At 38.8% G+C, this 19,667-nt stretch overlaps 1 protein-coding gene across 6 annotated transcripts in view; it reads left to right on the forward strand.

Moving 5' to 3' along the window:
• tim (timeless) overlaps positions 1–19,667 on the forward strand; it is a 229,144-nt gene that overhangs the window by 94,370 nt on the left and 115,107 nt on the right. For all 6 annotated transcript variants that reach the window (XR_011715465.1, XM_071685093.1, XM_071685095.1 and 3 more), the window contains 7 exons: positions 2,917–3,072; positions 3,409–4,749; positions 9,760–9,964; positions 10,912–11,104; positions 13,721–13,919; positions 15,470–15,594; positions 19,135–19,255. Coding sequence is in view for 5 of the 6 variants with exons in the window: in XM_071685093.1 (XP_071541194.1) it covers positions 2,917–3,072; positions 3,409–4,749; positions 9,760–9,964; positions 10,912–11,104; positions 13,721–13,919; positions 15,470–15,594; positions 19,135–19,255 (2,340 nt within the window). In the remaining variant the exon portion in view is untranslated. The remainder of the gene's footprint in view (positions 1–2,916; positions 3,073–3,408; positions 4,750–9,759; positions 9,965–10,911; positions 11,105–13,720; positions 13,920–15,469; positions 15,595–19,134; positions 19,256–19,667) is intronic.

Genomic DNA, 19,667 nt, shown 5'->3' on the forward strand with positions numbered 1-19,667 from the left:
GGGCCAAATATACTATATCTTTATATGGCATACTGTTTATGTTAATTATAAAGGTATGAAACAGTTGTAGACATGGAAAATTTATGAAATCCAAGACTTGCATAAATTTACTGGAAAGAAATTGTTCTTGGAAGTTGTGTAGCAGTAAGCTTTTCTGATTGTGACATTCATAGGCTGCCTAGGGTCAAGTTTGAATCTTGGTTGTGGCAGTTGGTTCACAGTCAACCCAGCTGTTCATCCACCACTAGGGGTTGGTTGTTGAATTGGGTGCTTGACTCGGGCTTGGCTATATATACATACATAATGTTAAAGGGATGGTTTGTGCCATCTCAGCTTTGAAGAAAAAGTTAATGAAATCCAAGACTTTTGCATAAACTTAGTGGAAATAAATTTTTACTGAAGGTGCTGATGAACAGACTAGAATTTGTAATGAAGGCTTTGTCAACATAAGAAAATGAGTGATAAAGAAAATTAAAGATATCATTCAATTATGTATTAGAAACTAAAAGATAAGGCGTGAATAGTCAGACTTTAAATTTAGGTATTCGGTAAGGAAGTTAAGTATGAATGTTAGTGGGAAAACTAAAGTTGGGAGAAGAAACTTTTTTTTTTTCTAACCCTCTTGGTTCAGCAGTAGGGAAAATTCCGAAATAGTAACTTGCAGTTAGCCTCGATAACAGGGCATTCCCACTGGTTTTCCAAAAGAGTTTGGAGGTCTGGTGTGGTTTGCCAACCCTCCTTTAACTATGAAATGGCACCAGGATTCCATAAGATGCTGCCCCCATTCAGTGGCTGGCTGAAACTCCACACACAAACAGTGCCTTAGCAGCTTATAGCTGCCACCCACTTGGTGATTCCTTTATCTTGTTTGTACTGTTTACTTTGTTTTCATTGTTATATAGGTACTATGGGGAAATCGTAACTGAGACAGTAATGAAGGTAATTGTGCTCTGGAAAAGTAAAGATAGCAGGGTTTTTAGTCAAGTTAGAGGATGTGCAGATCATATTTTGTATGTGAAGATGGTAGCATTCTGTCTACAAGCTACAATCTTGTCTTGTCATACATGAAACTTGACAGCACTTAACTCGCACAGCTCATTCTTGGTATATCTAGATTTTCCTGCAGTGAGCACTCTGTGCTAGCCCTTCCTTTTGGCAAAATGGTAGGAGCAATAGATAGTAGTAGGTAGGAACATTTCACAGGAGCGTTAGGTAAAAGTAGTCAGTAGAAACATTAGGCAGGAGCCTCTGCAAACACTTCACTAGAGTTGCCCTCTACCTGTGGCCTGTTAAGGGCGAAGTACTTAAAGGCGAAGAAGCAGCAATGGTGTTCGCTTGTTATGGAGACTCGATAGCCATAGCCACCACCTTGAGATATAGATAGAATAGAAGGTGGTAGCAAAAAATATATAATGGAGGGGAGGGTTGATCAAGTAGGAAATGATAGAGTAAGACAGAGGTGTGGTAATGAGAGGTGTATGGATGAAAAAGCTGAAGAGGGGTAGCTAAAATAGTTTGGATACTTGGAAAGGATGACTAAGAGGTTATACTAATCACAAGTGGAGGGAATAAGGAAAAGAGAGAAACCCAGGAGGTGGTGGAAGGATGGCGTTAATGCTGTGTGTGTTTGACTGAACATAGAGGAGGGTGTGAGGCATGCAAGGGATTGGGGTGATGTGGTATACAGGGGGTAGCATGTGATCATTCGACTGCACCAGGGCACATGGGGTAGCATGTGATCACTAGACTGAACCAGGGCACATGAGGTGGTCTGGAAAAACCATAGAAAGGTCTGTTGGCCGTGCTTGCAAAGCTGTGGTTTCAGTGCATCATACATGTGACTGCTACAGAATGTATGTGAGCAAATAAGGTCACTTCTATGTCTGTTCCTGGTGGTACCTTGCTTACACAAGAAATAGTTTAGAACCATGATTTTTGTGTGATTCAAGAGACTGTATTGGGCCACAGATTTGGTGGTGCTGTGCTGTGTTAGGGTTAAGTATATGTTCAAAATCAGCAAAGGAAAATCGGGGAAATCATGGAGAAAGAAATTGTTCGAAAAGATCTGAATGTTGGTGCTTCTGTGACAGAGTGGTGGATTAATGGTACAAGCTAAGTGATGAAACTGTCTCTGTACACTGTATAGAAACATATATTGAAAAACTGTGATAATAGAGCCCTAGAGATTAGCTCCACAAATGTATAATCATTTTCCTATAATGCATGGATAGGTAACTACATGCACCCACTACATACATTTGCATGTAGGTAACCCATGGAGAGGAATTGAAAGTTATGATTATCAGCGACTCACCCTGTCTTTGTTCAGAAAAGTCTCTTGGTGGGATTGGAATTAACGTTCCACCAATAAACCAGGGATGGAAATTATAGCATTGACCTTATCCGACTTTTATAGGGTGCATGTACTGTATTATGGTTAGCTCCATTTACATCAGGTGAGTATTTTCCTCTTAGGCACGCATTTTTTTGTGTTAAGTTTGCTACACAGGGATCCCAAACAACTAAGTAAGTTAGTAAAGGAAAGGTCGCACAGTTTCTTAACATGAGTCTTTTTTTTATTGACTGTGTTATACTGTAAGAGTTTGTTTGAATTTTTACTTGGACTCTCATTCCTTTCTCTAAGTCCACTCAGAAAAAATTGTTTACTATGGAGTGCCTTTTCATCCTCATATCTTACCACAAACCAAATAATTTAAGTAGTCTTCATAATTTTTGTGACTTTTATTCAACTCTTGTTGACTCCTTTCTAATTATTTGAAACCTAACGTGTCATTGAAAGTTTTAGCTTGATGATTTGATACCTCATGAATCACTTACATACAATAGAATCTTGCTCTCCATAAATGTAAATGCTTTTAAGGTTCTTTTGTTAACAAATGGTTTCACTGAATTCAGCATCTGTGGAACATCACCATGGTCCAGCTGGTATCACTTATGTACCGGGAACAACAACAAGGAACAATACGGAGGCTTATCAATGAGTGGCTGGAGTCGTCCCTTTCAGAAAGTTCTGAAGATGATGAAAACAACCCTATGTCCTCATCATCATCGGTAGTGTGACTTTTGTTTTAATGTCTTGCTTTTTTTTTTTTCTGTTCTTTACAGGGTAAAAGAAATACAACATTCAAAATTGTTCTCTGAAAGCTTTCATTATACAATAGTGAAATCATTCTATACTCTCCATGATGATATATCCAGTTGCATTAGTCGTTCAATACTTTTCTGGAAATGTGATTCAAAGTGAAAAATTTTTTACTGATAGCTCTATTTTTTTCTTTTTGATATTATTTTTCATTGTTTTATGAAAGGTTATTTTGTGAGCAAAGTAACTTCTCCAGAATAAGGTACTGACTTTATATACCTAAAGCATTGATGCTTTTTTCACAGGATGCCATCTCCACATCAGACCCAGTTTCTGATTCATCAGAAAGACTTTCACCGGTGGATGGCATGGCTAAAGTCGAGAAAGTTCGTGATAAGATTAAAGAAATTAGTGAGAATTCAGACACTTCAGCTGAAATGACAAAGTTAGACAAGGGGGATAGTGGCAAAGACAGTGGATTTGGTCGCTCTGGATCAAACATGGACTCCTCTCCAGATGAATCTGTATCGGAAGGCACAAATCATGCCTGTAGATTGCAGAAACAGCAAATACCTGAAGATCTTGGTAACATGAATCTGTGGTGCACCGTAGAGTCATCTAAAATAGATGCTACAAACCAGATATTGAGGGATGGTCTAGCTGAGACTATAAATGATAATCAGAGTGAAAAAGTAACAGACACGGAAACTCGTGTTATGAGAGTTGAAAGTCCCAAAAATGTAATGTGTGACATAAAGAGTGTTGGAGAGAGTGAACAAGGTGGTAGTGAGGGTGGGAGTGAGGGTAGCAGTCCAGTGCCAGGTTTAGAACAGGCTTCTCCTCTCCCGCACCTTGATAATGAAACAGGAGACCTTTCCTCACTGCAGTTCATCCACAATGAGAAGGGAGATATTTTGAATACAGTGAGTCCAGTGTTGGGAAATGAGGATGGTATTGAACCTTTAACCCTCCTTGGGGACTTTTTTGATGTTGTGGCACCTTTGGAGCAAGAGGAAGTGAAGCAGCTTGTATATCCATCCCAAGAATCATTTAAAAGACCACCAAATGAGGAGGAGTCAGGTTCTAGTGGGGACTCGAGTGAAAAGAAGCCTCCGCCTCAACTCCCAAAACTTCATAAGAATAAACCTCTCACAGGTCAGAAGCGTTCTCGTCATGCCATGTCTCAGAAGATGCTCTCTGACACCCAAGAAAACATTGAGTCAAGTAATTCCACAGGCTCTGAGTGTGATGAAGGTCCCCATGCTAAGCGTCCACACCATCAAAAGCCTCACAAAATGCTAAGTAAGCCACGACCAGCAAAGATGTTGCAAAAGGCTCTGCAAGAAAGGAACCTTAAACGAACAAAATTAATCAAACGGAAAGAAAGCAACAGTATTAAGGCAAAAGCTCTCTTACACCATCATCCCACAGCAGATGACATCTCGAACTTACTAAAGGATTTTACTGTTGATTTTATGTTGAATGGTTACTCCAACTTGCTGCAGGGCCTCAGACTCCAGGTTATGCTGCCGTACCAAATCGATCTTGACAAGTCTCATGTGTTGTGGCTCATCACATACTTTCTTCGCTTTGCTGTTGAGTTAGATCTGGAGTTGTCCCAGATATGTCCAGTTCTGTCTGTGGATGTGAGTATCTTTATTCATCCTTTAGAACTTTTTGTATAGTACGATTATCATGTTTATAGGAGCTTTTTACTTGCACTATGCATTAACACAATTCTTTTTACCAAAATATGTTGAAGGTGATTTTGAGTTGTGATATTTGATAAGCAATAGTAAGTGATTAGATTATTCAGTGGGAAGCAGTAATGAATATGAAATAGCTTAGGAGGGGTAGAGTAGTCATGATGGACAAGAAAGTGTTTAGAATCTGTTAGAGCTGCTTACAGAGCATGATTTGTATATATTGAATTATTCTTTGTGAAAACACATTCACAAGTAGTAACAGGAAATTTAGAGAATTTTTGGAGATGAAGTTTACTTCTATTGTTAGATTGAGCAGACATTATACAAGCAGTGTGTTGAACACTGTCCATAAAGATTCTGAATGGAGGAGTAAGTGAGAGGTGAGATGCGTTTGTCCTGTTGACACTGCAGGTTTATTAGGTGAGGAAGAGAGGAATTGAGGAGAAAGGTATACTGTTGGAATCAGATGGGATTAGGATTGCAGAGGATATTAAGAGAGAATGTTAAGAAAGTGAAGATATTAAGAGGGACGTGACATAAGCATAAAATGAGGTTATGTGAAAAAGGTGGAATTCAAGTTTATGTAGGATTTGATATATATATATATATATATATATATATATATATATATATATATATGTATATATCCCTGGGGATAGGGGAGAAAGAATACTTCCCACGTATTCCCTGCGTGTCGTAGAAGGCGACTAAAAGGGGAGGGAGCGGGGGGCTGGAAATCCCCCCCCCTCTCGTTTTTTTTTAATTTTCCAAAAGAGGGAACAGAGAAGGGGGCCAGGAGAAGATAATTCCTCAAAGGCCCAGTCCTCTGTTCTTAACGCTACCTCGCTATCGCGGGAAATGGCGAATAGTATGAAAAAAAAAAAAAATATATATATATCCCAAAAATGGGAAACAGAAGGAGTCGTCACGCGGGGAGTGCTCATCCTCCTCGAAGGCTCAGACTGGGGTGTCTAAATGTGTGTGGATGTAACCAAGATGTGAAAAAAGGAGAGATAGGTAGTATGTCTGAGGAAAGGAACCTGGATGTTTTGGCTCTGAGTGAAACGAAGCTCAAGGGTAAAGGGGAAGAGTGGTTTGGGAGTGTCTTGGGAATAAAGTCAGGGGTTAGTGAGAGGACAAGAGCAAGGGAAGGAGTAGCAGTACTCCTGAAACAGGAGTTGTGGGAGTATGTGATAGAATGTAAGGAAGTAAATTCTCGATTAATATGGGTAAAACTGAAAGTTGATGGAGAGAGATGGGTGATTATTGGTGCATATGCACCTGGGCATGAGAAGAAAGATCATGAGAGGCAAGTGTTTTGGGAGCAGCTGAATGTGTGTGTTAGTGGTTTTGATGCACGAGACTGGGTTATAGTGATGGGTGATTTGAATGCAAAGGTGAGTAATGTGGCAGTTGAGGGAATAATTGGTATACATGGTGTTCAGTGTTGTAAATGGAAATGAAGAGCTTGTAGATTTATGTGCTGAAAAAGGACTGGTGATTGGGAATACCTGGTTTAAAAAGCGAGATATACTTAAGTATACGTATGTAAGTAGGAGAGATGGCCAGAGAGCGTTATTGGATTACGTGTTAATTGACAGGCGTGTGAAAGAGAGACTTTTGGATGTTAATGTGCTGAGAGGTGCAACTGGAGGGATGTCTGATCATTATCTTGTGGAGGCTAAGGTGAAGATTTGTATGGGTTTTCAGAAAAGAAGAGTGAATGTTGGGGTGAAGAGGGTGGTGAGAGTAAGTGAGCTTGGGAAGGAGACTTGTGTGAGGAAGTACCAGGAGAGACTGAGTACAGAATGGAAAAAGGTGAGAACAATGGAAGTAAGGGGAGTGGGGGAGGAATGGGATGTATTTAGGGAATCAGTGATGGATTGCGCAAAAGATGCTTGTGGCATGAGAAGAGTGGGAGGTGGGTTGATTAGAAAGGGTAGTGAGTGGTGGGATGAAGAAGTAAGAGTATTAGTGAAAGAGAAGAGAGGCATTTGGATGATTTTTGCAGGGAAAAAATGCAATTGAGTGGGAGATGTATAAAAGAAAGAGACAGGAGGTCAAGAGAAATGTGCAAGAGGTGAAAAAAGGGCAAATGAGAGTTGGGGTGAGAGAGTATCATTAAATTTTAGGGAGAATAAAAAGATGTTCTGGAAGGAGGTAAATAAAGTGCGTAAGACAAGGGAGCAAATGGGAACTTCAGTGAAGGGCGCAAATGGGGAGGTGATAACAAGTAGTGGTGATGTGAGAAGGAGATGGAGTGAGTATTTTGAAGGTTTGTTGAATGTGATTGATGATAGAGTGGCAGATATAGGGTGTTTTGGTCGAGGTGGTGTGCAAAGTGAGAGGGTTAGGGAAAATGATTTGGTAAACAGAGAAGAGGTAGTAAAAGCTTTGCGGAAGATGAAAGCCGGCAAGGCAGCAGGTTTGGATGGTATTGCAGTGGAATTTATTAAAATAGGGGGTGACTGTATTGTTGACTGGTTGGTAAGGTTATTTAATGTATGTATGACTCATGGTGAGGTGCCTGAGGATTGGCGGAATGCGTGCATAGTGCCATTGTACAAAGGCAAAGGGGATAAGAGTGAGTGCTCAGATTACAGAGGTATAAGTTTGTTGAGTATTCCTGGTAAATTATATGGGAGGGTATTGATTGAGAGGGTGAAGGCATATACAGAGCATCAGATTGGGGAAGAGCAGTGTGGTTTCAGAAGTGGTAGAGGATGTGTGGATCAGGTGTTTGCTTTGAAGAATGTATGTGAGAAATACTTAGAAAAGCAAATGGATTTGTATGTAGCATTTATTGATCTGGAGAAGGCATATGATAGAGTTGATAGAGATGCTCTGTGGAAGGTATTAAGAATATATGGTGTGGGAGGCAAGTTGTTAGAAGCAGTGAAAAGTTTTTATCGAGGATGTAAGGCATGTGTACGTGTAGGAAGAGAGGAAAGTGATTGGTTCTCAGTGAATGTAGGTTTGCGGCAGGGGTGTGTGATGTCTCCATGGTTGTTTAATTTGTTTATGGACGGGATTGTTAGGGAGGTGAATGCAAGAGTTTTGGAAAGAGGGGTAACTATGAAGTCTGTTGGGGATGAGAGAGCTTGGGAAGTGAGTCAGTTGTTGTTCGCTGATGATACAGCGCTGGTGGCTGATTCATGTGAGAAACTGCAGAAGCTGGTGACTGAATTTGGTAAAGTGTGTGAAAGAAGAAAGTTAAGAGTAAATGTGAATAAGAGCAAGGTTATTAGGTACAGTAGGGTTGAGGGTCAAGTCAATTGGGAGGTGAGTTTGAATGGAGAAACACTGAAGGAATTGAAGTGCTTTAGATATCTGGGAGTGGATCTGGCAGTGGATGGAACCATGGAAGCGGAAGTGGATCATAGGGTGGGGGAGGGGGCGAAAATTCTGGGGGCCTTGAAGAATGTGTGGAAGTCGAGAACATTATCTCGGAAAGCAAAAATGGGTATGTTTGAAGGAATAGTGGTTCCAACAATGTTGTATGGTTGCGAGGCATGGGCTATGGATAGAGTTGTGCGCAGGAGGATGGATGTGCTGGAAATGAGATGTTTGAGGACAATGTGTGGTGTGAGGTGGTTTGATCGAGTAAGTAACGTAAGGGTAAGAGAGATGTGTGGAAATAAAAAGAGCGTGGTTGAGAGAGCAGAAGAGTGTGTTTTGAAATGGTTTGGGCACATGGAGAGAATGAGTGAGGAAAGATTGGCCAAGAGGATATATGTGTCGGAGGTGGTGGGAACGAGGAGAAGAGGGAGACCAAATTGGAGATGGAAAGATGGAGTGAAAAAGATTTTGTGTGATTGGGGCCTGAACATGCAGGAGGGTGAAAGGAGGGCAAGGAATAGAGTGAATTGGAGCGATGTGGTATACCGGGGTTGACGTGCTGTCAGTGGATTGAATCAATGCATGTGAAGCGTCTGGGGTAAACCATGGAAAGCTGTGTAGGTATGTATATTTGCGTGTGTGGACGTATATATGTACATGTGTATGGGGGTGGGTTGGGCCATTTCTTTCGTCTGTTTCCTTGCGCTACCTCGCAAATGCGGGAGACAGCGACAAAGCAAAAAAAAAAATATATATATATTTTTTTTTTATTTATATATATATATATATATATATATATATATATATATATATATATATATATATATATATATATATATATATAACATTTGCCATTTCTTGTGTTAGCAAGGTAGTGTCAAGAACAGAGCCCTTATTTAAGAACCATACAATGGATGGTCAACTTTGCGAAGGCAATGAAGCTTCACATCATCGTATTCAAGAACATGGTAATGCAGTGCAGGTCGACGCTGATTAGTTGGCTGGTATGACTATGCAATTAATTATTCGAACATTGCAATGGTGGCATTTTCAAGGGAATTTCCTTGCGATGAGACTTTACGACGGAAAATAATTGTTAATAATTACATATTTTATCCCTTAAATGATTATTTATGCATTAAATGCATTGGAAAATATTATCTTGTGCTAAAGAGGTGGGAATTCAAATAAAAGTTGCAGGAAAATATTTTTTTGACTGATGTAAGTCTTACTGCTACTTGAGTGTTTATATTTTGCCAGCCAATCAGCATTGACTTTTCGCATTACTATGTTTTTTAATATGGCATTGCAAAGCTTTGTCGCCTTCACAAAGTCAACCAACCATTGTATGGTTCTTGAATACAGGCTCAGATGATAACATTAATGAGGTGGCATTGATTAGGGCATTCAGTTGCCTGTGCTGTCTCAGCAGACAAGAAAAACAAAAAACAGTGAGATGTAAGATAATGTATGCATGAGTTATGAAGCTGCATATGACTGATCAGCCTCACACTAATGGAAGTTTTAAAGAATTCGAGCAAAAATTACTTGTTTTTATAAGCAGATGATTGTTTTTGATTTACAAGATGTTATTCGACGTCACATTTCCAGGTTGTATCATACTTGGTGTATGAAGGAGTAGTTATGCAGGAGGAGCTTGAACGAGCAGTGCGTGCAGGGGAAGAGAATCTGTTACCTCATGTTCGCCGTCTACATCTTGTTGTCACTGCACTACGAGAATTCTTTGTTGCATTTGAAGTGTGCATGAAGAAAGATCAGAGTATGTTTGATGCAAGACATCTCTTGCACATTAAAGGTAAGTGTTCTTTTCTTTTTCACTATAAGAATTATTTTTTTCATGATGGTAAACAGGATCACTAAGGCAGCACACAAGACCTGCACGACCTCAACAGTATCTTTAACATAGATTGGAAAATGAAGTTCAGTAGCTAGGAACCAGGGCATCGAGGTAAAAAGGTCTATGAAATTACAGTGAATAGGGGGATTGTTACGTTTGGCCTCAAATGCAGAAAGGTAGGAAAGGGAAGTATGATTAGATAAGAAAAGAAAGATGTTAAAAAAACCAGGGAGCTTCAAGATGTGTAGTGGGGAAGCTTTAGGTAGCACCCCACTTAGCTGGTATTTGCAATGACTGAGGGTAGTGTGGTAAGAAAAGAGGAGCAAAGAAACATTAAAAATAGTATTGTGGACAAGTCAGGAGAATATCTGAAAGTTTTCCATAAATTCTTCAGGAGTAAGTTGTCACTTAAAGAGCAACTGATCAGGGTAAAGGACTAAGAGAAGAATTAGAGAATCATATAAGGATATTTGAAGAACTGAATTACAAGTAGATTTTTTTTTGTAGTGTAAGACAGAATGGTCACCACTCTAGTGAGATGGATGGGAGATTTGAGAAAACATTGAGGCATCTAGATGAGACATTCTCAGAATACTGAAGGATTTGGACCTGCTCATGGCTCAGGTGTCCAAATGAAATTTCATCATATGTGCTGAAAGACATTGCTGAAGAAAGGGAAAGTGCCAAGGGAGAAGAAAAGGGCAAATGTCACACCCATGCTTAAGAAAGGAGACTAAGAAGAAGTGCTTAACAACACAGAGAGAGGATAAAAGAGGGGAGAATGATTGGGGGTATATATGTCACAAGTAGAGGGGAATGGAAAAAATGGGAAACCAAGATGGTGGAAGGATAGTGAAAGACACTTTTGAGTGCATATGCACATTGTTTCTATTTTTCTTTAACAGAAGAGCTTGGACAGTTGGTAGAGGTACGACAACTATTTGTATTGTTGATCCGTATGTACCGGCCAGGGGTGCTGAACCTCAACTACCTGCAAGACTTAATAACAACAAACCACCGTTTTCTGACCACTCAGGAAGCCACTAGTCCAACTCTTCCATGTGAACAAACTTTTGACATTGTGAGCCATATTAAACAGTAAGTGTTACATTTTATTTTCATGGATATTTTTTTAGAAGGAAAATTAGCTATTTTTAATCACAACAGTAATATTCCAAAATCTGTTAGAATATCAAATATCATTAGGGTTTTCTGTATTGTAGCCAAAAGGATTATTTTCTTTAGTCCAGGATAAGCCAGCTCTCTCCTGAAAGAGTGCTGGTCCATTAGAAATTGGGAGAAACTGTTAGGTAATCATAACAGAAGAATTTATAAGCATTTTCAAGTTGTTACCATTCCCTGATTTACGTATTGTGAGGTCACAGAAGTACAGTTAAAATTTTTTCTCTCGGAGCAGGTAACAAGCTCATTTAACTAAGGATTGGTGACGTCCTTCATACACAGCAATTTAGCATCATTGTTATCCTTTGTGATTTTGTATTTCATTGGTCATAACTATCTGTCCATCAGTCTGTCTATATATCTGATGCCCATTCCCCTTTTTTTTTTTGTCATCTCCAGTCATAACTGAATCTAATTACACAATCTGCAGAAAGTGTATCATCAGTCTCCCATATCTCTGCATATAAAAGTTTTCCAGTTCCCTCAAGCCTTATGAGTATCAGAGAAGGCACTTGCTAACCAGGGAAAGACATTTTGCCTCCTATGTAGATGTATTCACCTGGATCTCGTCCATTTTGATCACCTGTATTGTCTGTGAGGATTACTTGTGCTTGTTCATAGCGACCCAACAACTGTACAGCAACCTACCCAGGCCCATGACATAATTGCTGTGGAGGCAGAAATTGCCTTTTTGTAGTCAGTCTACATCACTCGCTTGTTTGTTCTTCATGGGTTTGGACCAGTGGTATCTGCCTCCTGCATTCATTAGTCTGCAGTGTCTTCACCTTATGACTTACTCTTTTAGCCTTCAGAGATTTTGGATCATTATCCTGTTCTTTTGACAAACATCTGTCTTTTTTAGGAGTCATGAACAGCTAGGGTAATTGTATGTGACATCAAATTTTACAAAAAAGTTTGAGCAAACACCTCTACCAGTTCTTATTTGAACAGCCTTGTTAAGTTGAGCTGCTGGAGCCCTCAAAATGGGTTTTAGGGTTGTTTAATTAAAAGATAGACATAACATTTGATGGTGTGATGTAAGTGTTTGCCTTCGAAACTTCTTTCTTTTGGTTTGTCTGCTTATCTCGGTTCCGTAATGCATAGTATCCTCGCAACACTTTTATTACAGTTGCCATTGATGAAGCAACTACTTTCCCTTTTCTAACAACAGAAACATCCTCAGGACTCTGCCCTCTTGTCTACATTTTTCCGTACCATTAATGATCTCTCTTTAACTCTGAACCTTCTTCACTCCTATGCTGATAATTCCTCTTTCCATAATTCAACATACTTCCCCTCCACTGCTGTTATTTGTTTACTTTCTCATAATAAACATTTTCCGTAACATCAAGGAATGAGAGAGCCATAACCTGGTTAAATAAAGTTGTTAGTGCTAAAATGCAATTTCTCAATTTTCCCCAGTCACTTGTTTACATCTGTTCAATTCAGAACACCACAGTTCAACCCTGTGTACGCATGTTGGGCATAACCATATCCTTCACTCTATCCTGGAAATGCCACATAATCATCATCACATTGTTTGCTTGAAAAACGAAGTGTTGTATAGGTGATGTGATTAATTTTCTTTTGAGCAGCTACTTCATATCTACAAGAGATTTATTGCCCCAGTATGAAGTACTGCTCTCATATCTAGGGTGGTAATTTGTCCACCTTTCTGTTAGCAGCTGTGTTTTTTGAATCATGTTTCTTGTATATGAACGTGTACTTTCATAGAACACATGATACACTCCAACAACCATGACTCGAATCCAGGACCTTTGCGTGGTAGTCAAGAATGCTAACTGCTCGGCTATGATAAGGGAGCCATCATGGCCGAGTGGTTAGTGTTCCCGACTGCCATGTAAAGGGAAGATGGTGCTTTTAGTGAAGTAAGAGAAAGTTTTGGAGTGACAGGGACATGTAAACCTAATGAATGTGGAAAGATTGACAAAACAGAAGCTCATCAACTTTGAGAATCGGTTGGAAAAAGAGATCATGGAAGGATATATTGTGCTCTGTACTTGTTTTTAGATGAAATTGTTGTTTGTATGGAAGGATTAACAAAAAGAATATATATTAGCTAAGTCCATTTTACTTTAATCATAGACCTTCCCCTTGTTTTTACTTGGTCTGCCATTTCCTGTATTAGTGAGGCTGTGCTAGGAACAGAAGAAATAGCCTTATTTCCTCACAGCCGCTTTTTAGTGGACGTGAGCTAATGAGGCCATTTCTTTATCTGATTCTGGTGCTGCCTTCTTAACATGGGAAATGGCAAACAAGTATGGGAGAAAAAAGGGATGACCCAAGATTATTTATATTTCTAAGAGGAGACCAAAGATCAGACTTAAGAATTGAGGAATGAGACATGAAAACAAAAATGTGAGCTGTTCTCTGTGTGCAGTGTTTGAAAAAGATTCTGGTTTATCCACTCTGCTTTAAGTTGAGTAATGCCATATCATACATTAATGCAGTGATCTTCCTGAATACTTTTTTTTTATCAATTACACTATTGCATTTCTAAATTCATTTCAGGTTTGCCACTATGGACATAATGCGGCAGTATGGACGACTTTTGGAAAATTTTAACATAAATGATGAAACTGTTAATGACTGTATCTTTACAATGATGCATCACATTGCTGGTGATTTGCGAAATGTGAATGTCTTGCTCCAGCCAGCCATACTCAGAGTATTTCTGCGCATTTGGAAGGAAGGATTTGAACTGTGTGTGGTAAGTAAATTTTTCAATTGGTAAGTTTGTGGTTGGATTTTGATATTGTTATAAACTGTGATTACTCTTAAATCTTTTCCCTCTTCCCAATCATTCCCTTTATTGGATTGTTAATTTTTCATTAAATGAATCAGATTATAAGAGACAGTTCAGATATGGTGTTATATTTGTTATTTATGTTTTGGAGTTTTGGAGAGAGGGGCAAGTATGCAGTCTGTTGTGGATGAGAGGGCTTTGGAAGTGAGTCAGTTGTTGTTCGTTGATGATACAGTGTTGGTGGCTGATTCGGGTGAGTTTGGTAACTTGTGTGAAAGAAGAAAGCCTAGAGTAAATGTGAATAAGAGCAAGGTTATTAGGGTTGAAGGAAAAGTTAATTGGGAAGTAAGTTTGAATGTTGAAAAACTGGAGGAAGTGAAGTGGATTTAGCAGCAGATGTAACCCTGGAAGTGGAAGTGATTCACAGGGTAGGGGAGGGGGTGAAGGTTCTGGGAGTGTTGAAGAATGTGTGGAAGGTGAGGACATTATCTCGGAGAGCAAAAATGGGTATGTTTGAAGGAATAGTGATTCCATCACAATGTTATATGGTTGTGAGGCATGGGCTATAGATAAGATTGTGCGGAGGAGGGTGGATGTGTTGGAAGTGAAATGTTTGAGGACAATGTGGTGTGAGGTGGTTTGATTAAGTAATAAAGGGTAAGAGATATGTGTGGTAATAAAAAGAGTGGTTTAGAGTGCAGAAGAGGGTGTTTTGAAATGGTTTGGTCACATGGAGAGAATTAGTGAGGAAGGTCACATGGAGAGAATTAGTGAGGAAAGATTGACAGGATATATGTGTCAGAGGTAGAGGGAATGAGAAGTGGGAGACCAAATTGGAGGTGGAAGGATGGAGTGAAAAAGATTTTAAGCAATTAGGGCCTGAACATACAGGAGGGTGGAAGGCATGCTAGGAATAGTGAATTGGAACGATGTGGTATACCGGGGTCATGTGAAGCATTTGGGGTAAACCATGGAAAGTTAAAAGGGAGCTGTGGTTTAGGTGCATTACACATGACAGCTAGAGACTGAGTGTGAATGAATGTGGCCCTTTTTGTCTGTTCCTAGCGCTACCTCGGGGTTTGGGGGGGTGGTGGGGATGCTTCATGTGTGGCAGGGTTGTGATGGGAATGGATGAAGGCAGCAAGTATGAATATGTACTTATGTATGTCTCTATATGTATATATATGTTGAAATGTATATGTGCGTGTGTGGACATTGGGGGGTGGTGGGGATGCTGCTTCATGTGTGGGAGGGTGATGATGGGAAGAGATGAAGGCAGCAAGTATGTATATGTACTTGTGTATATATGTATATGTCTGTGTATATGTAGAAATGTATAGGTACATACATGTGCGTGTGTCGGTGTTTATGTACATACATGTGTATGTGGATGGGTTGGGCCATTCTTTCATCTGTTTCCTTTTTGCTACCTTGCTAATGCAGGAGACAGTAATTAAGTATAATAGAGTATAATAGATTTATGTTTTGTGATTTTTCATATACTTATTTTACAGGATTGGGCTGATCTTATTGAATATGTACTGCGGAAGTGCACACGTGTACGTATGGAACATCCAAACAAAAAGGAAAATAAGGATACTCAAAAATCTGCATCAGAGCCTCCAGGGATTGAGCTGACGTGAGTGTTATTGCATATCCATATTTAGAGGAATATAAAGATACCAAATGTTGCTGTAAGTTCCTGCTGCATAACAAAGTTTTATTTCCTTTGGAAGTAGAATGTTTTATCTCTTAGTTTCTTTTGAAATTAGTCATAACTGATTTAAGGGAGTAGAGAGCACTCAACACTTGTGAAGAATTGGTGGTTTAAAAAATGATTGACTGCAAAGGGTCGACTCGTACTGTAGAATGTGAAATTAAAGTGAGATAAGTTTAGAATGCCATGCAATGTTAAAAGAGGAGTTTAGTGATATCTTGTGGAGAGAACTTGATAGAGCAGATGTCGAATGCCATGCAGTGTTAAAAGAGGAGTTTAGTGATATCTTCTGGAGAGAACTTGATAGAGCAGATGATGTCGATCTAGTTGTGAAACTTTGTGTTACTTATGACGTGAATGGACTGGCTCCGAGAAAGAAGAATTGATCGGTGGATAGGGGTCCCAGATGAAATAAAGAATGCTGTGTGCATCACAGAGTATGAGTGATACAAATATGTATTTTCATGATGTATATGTTCATAAATACATTTGGTGCAGTTAAATCAGTATTTTTCTGTAAAGAAAGAATATGTTAAGTTTTGTTTGTAAGGAGGCTTGTCAGTTCATGTGAAAATGTCAAGCCTTTTATTTTTGATATGTGACTAGAAATGTAAGTTAAAAGAATGAGAGATGAAAGTAGAAAAGTTGAGGAATTAAAGTATGAATCTTTATTGCAAAGTAAATAAGAATGAGAGAATTTGATGAAATGGCACCAAGTATTATGGTTGAGGTGGTGTGGAGACACTTAGAGCACATATGATAGGAGGCTCCATAAAGTTACACAACATTATACAACACTGTAAGTATAGATTGTGAAAAGGGGTTACTCCTCAGCAAAATATTAGATTTAAGGAAGTTAGTTGAGGATGAGAGTTTTTCAAGACCCCAAACATTCTAAGAAATTGTGATAAGTATAAAAATCAAGAATCAAGGCAAGGAAGAACATAGAATTAATTTTGGGATACTGCTTGTGACTCTGAATGAAGTTTGTTAGAGATGGAGATAACTCTTTGAAGAAGTAGTAGGAGATAGAATAGAACACAAACAACAGCAGACACTGAGTCCTGTCAAGGTTGTTTGTAGTAATGGAAGAGATCCAAAAAAGAGAGTCTAGTGTGTTATGAGTAAAAAAGTAAACAAGTGAATTGAGAAATAAGTGGCATTTATTTTCAATAAGGAGGCATGAAGAATGTCAGTTGAGGGCTGCAGCAAAGTATTTTGTCAGGTCTGTTCTTAAATGTATCTATGGCACTGCTTTAACCTGCTGTCATTGATAAATTATTCCCTCTGTGACAATCTTTAGTGAAATCGGTTAACTGTTGCCTTAAATTGTTTCCAAGATTGAGATTATCAAAGCCTTTGATAGCTAGGTGAATGCCTATATCAGATCACCTCTTTACCATCTCATCCTTAAGCTTTCATAGGATTTGTTTGTCATTCTGAGAATCAAATTGGTTTGCCACTATTCTCTCCGTTCTGATGATAAAAGAATGTGGCTTTTGTTTCAATAGGGTTAGAGGCAAAGAGAGAGCAAAATTGGTACTGGGAGAGGAATACATTTCATAGGTGAAGAGAAGAGCAGTAACTATGTCAAAGAAAGGAGACCGAGGTATGGATGGATTGTTAAGTTACGTGACGAAGAATGCTGGTGAATCTGCTTTTGAACGAATTTGCAAAGTGTGTATGGAAGCATTAAAAAGTTGGTTGGTATATTCCTGGTGACTTAAGAAAGGCAGTAATTGTTCCAGTGAGTACAGATCTAGGGAGCTGAGGAATAAATTTGTTCAGCATAGTTGGCAAGGTATATGGTGTACTTGTGATTGATGGTGCAAAAAGGAATAGATGATCGAAGTAGGTTTAGGAGAGGACTATATAGACAAGATGTTTACTTTAAGGTAGATAGTGGAGAAAGTTCTGGAGAAAAAGATGGATATGCAGCAGTTATAGGTTTAAGAAGGGCATAGGTGAATTGTTTGGAAAGTTCTGAATTTTTATGGCGAACGTGGAACATGTATATCTTGTTAAAAATGATGTTGCAAAAGAATGCTTAGAAACAAGTGTGGGTGGGAATACATCAGGGTTGAGATATCACTATCAGTTTATTTTTATGGTGGCTTGATATGTTAGATGCACTGCTAAACTATGATGAGACAAAATGAAAGGTACTTCTGTTGTTATATGCTCATGATAATGCTCTGTTGGCTGAGTTAAAGGACACATTGGATAGAATGATTGGTTTTTCTGATGTGTGAAGGAGTAAGATGCTCAAAATAATTAAGGAAGAGTTTGACTCGAAAGTGACTGGTGAGGAACTGAATATTTTGGATAAGTTTCGGAGTTTGGAAATGATGGTCGGAGAGAGTATTTGTAGGAAAGCTGACCCCCAGAAAAGGGTCTTACTTGTAAAGAAGAATAGGTGCACTGAAAACTGTAAGATAGTTAAAATATAGATTGAGTTCAAAGGAAGTTTGCATGGTAGAACTCTTGGCCCAATTTTAATGTTCTCATGAGCTCCATTCTCTTAAAAAAAAAAAATAGAAAACAGAATTTGATATGGGAGAAAGAATACTTCCCATATATTCCCTGCGTGTTGTAGAAGGCGACTAAAAGGGGAGGGAGCGGTTGGCTGGAAATCCTCCCCTCTCTTGTTTTTTTTTCAATTTTCCAAAAGAAGGAACAGAGAAGGGGGCCAGGTGAGGATATTCCCTCTAAGGCCCAGTTCTCTTCTTAATGCTACCTCGCTAACGCGGGAAATGGCAAATAGTATGAAAAAAAATGAATAATTGATGTATAGTGTAATTTGGATTAGAATAAATATAGTGGAGATGAGTGAAGGATGTGTGGTGTGCAGAAACAGTTAGAAAGTTGCATGGATGATGTATTTTGTTTTATGTAGAATGCACGGTAGATGTTAGACTGGTTAAAGATATATATTGTAGGACAAGCCTAGTTGTAGACATATGGACAAGTTACAGTAAGATAACTGATAAAGGCTAGAGTTTTTTTTAGATGTAGTTGCTAGAAGAATGATTTTTTGATAATGCATTAGCATCTCTGTGGGGAAAGGTGAAGATGTGAATGGAGTTTCCAGTCTTGATAATGACAGCCTAGAGTTTAGAGTGAAAAATTTTGAACTTATATTAGTGTGAACTCTGCAAAATATTTTTAGACACTGGACATGGGTGTGGGTGTGTGATTGAACTGAAAGACTTTGTTCACTTGAGCCCCCTCATGTAAATGTGAGTAAAGTTAATTGACTTTATAGGCATTCTCACTTGTTACATTGTGTAAGACCATCATTTTCTCACATACTCGTGTAGTGGTATAATTCAGTAGAATTTGAGTGAACTTACAGTAACAGTCTTTCATAGTTTCACATATGATGATAATTTATTTCGGATTTCAAATAAACCTTGATTGGAGAGACGAAAGCCACAATATTAATTTTTTTTTTTTTTCTAGGAATGAGGACTTGGACCAACTCTATACTCTCTATTCTTCCTCCACCAATGAACAAGATCTCATGGATAAGATCAAAGAGATTTGCTGTGATGATGCTATTGAGGAGCCTGTCAAAAAAGAAGTAAGGAAACTATTTTGAAGTAGTTTACATGCCATTTTTGGGGGGGGTAAGAATAACATGAATGTGTTTATGTATGTGAACATATTTTATTACTCACAGGTTTCAGGCTGTGAGCAAGGGAAATAAGAACCTTTCCTCCTTTTGGGTATACTGTTATTTATCACCATCCACCCCTCAAAAAGGATCATCTTGCATGATGCACATTTTACCGCTACCAGTATTTTCACATTCTGGATCTAGAGCTATAAACTAGTTTAGCAAACATTTGCTGCAGTATTTATGCTCAGATAAGATGTTTCTTTGCTGATGTTCCTTCAGTCTTTGGTGATTGTCACACATTCTCCTTTACATCTCTTTTCCGAGGGCTAATTTTAGTCGTGTGAACTGAGTATGATTTCCCTAATGGTAGTCA

The sequence above is a fragment of the Panulirus ornatus genome, chromosome 39, assembly GCF_036320965.1.
Source record: "Panulirus ornatus isolate Po-2019 chromosome 39, ASM3632096v1, whole genome shotgun sequence".
Taxonomy (NCBI): Eukaryota; Metazoa; Arthropoda; class Malacostraca; order Decapoda; family Palinuridae; genus Panulirus; species Panulirus ornatus.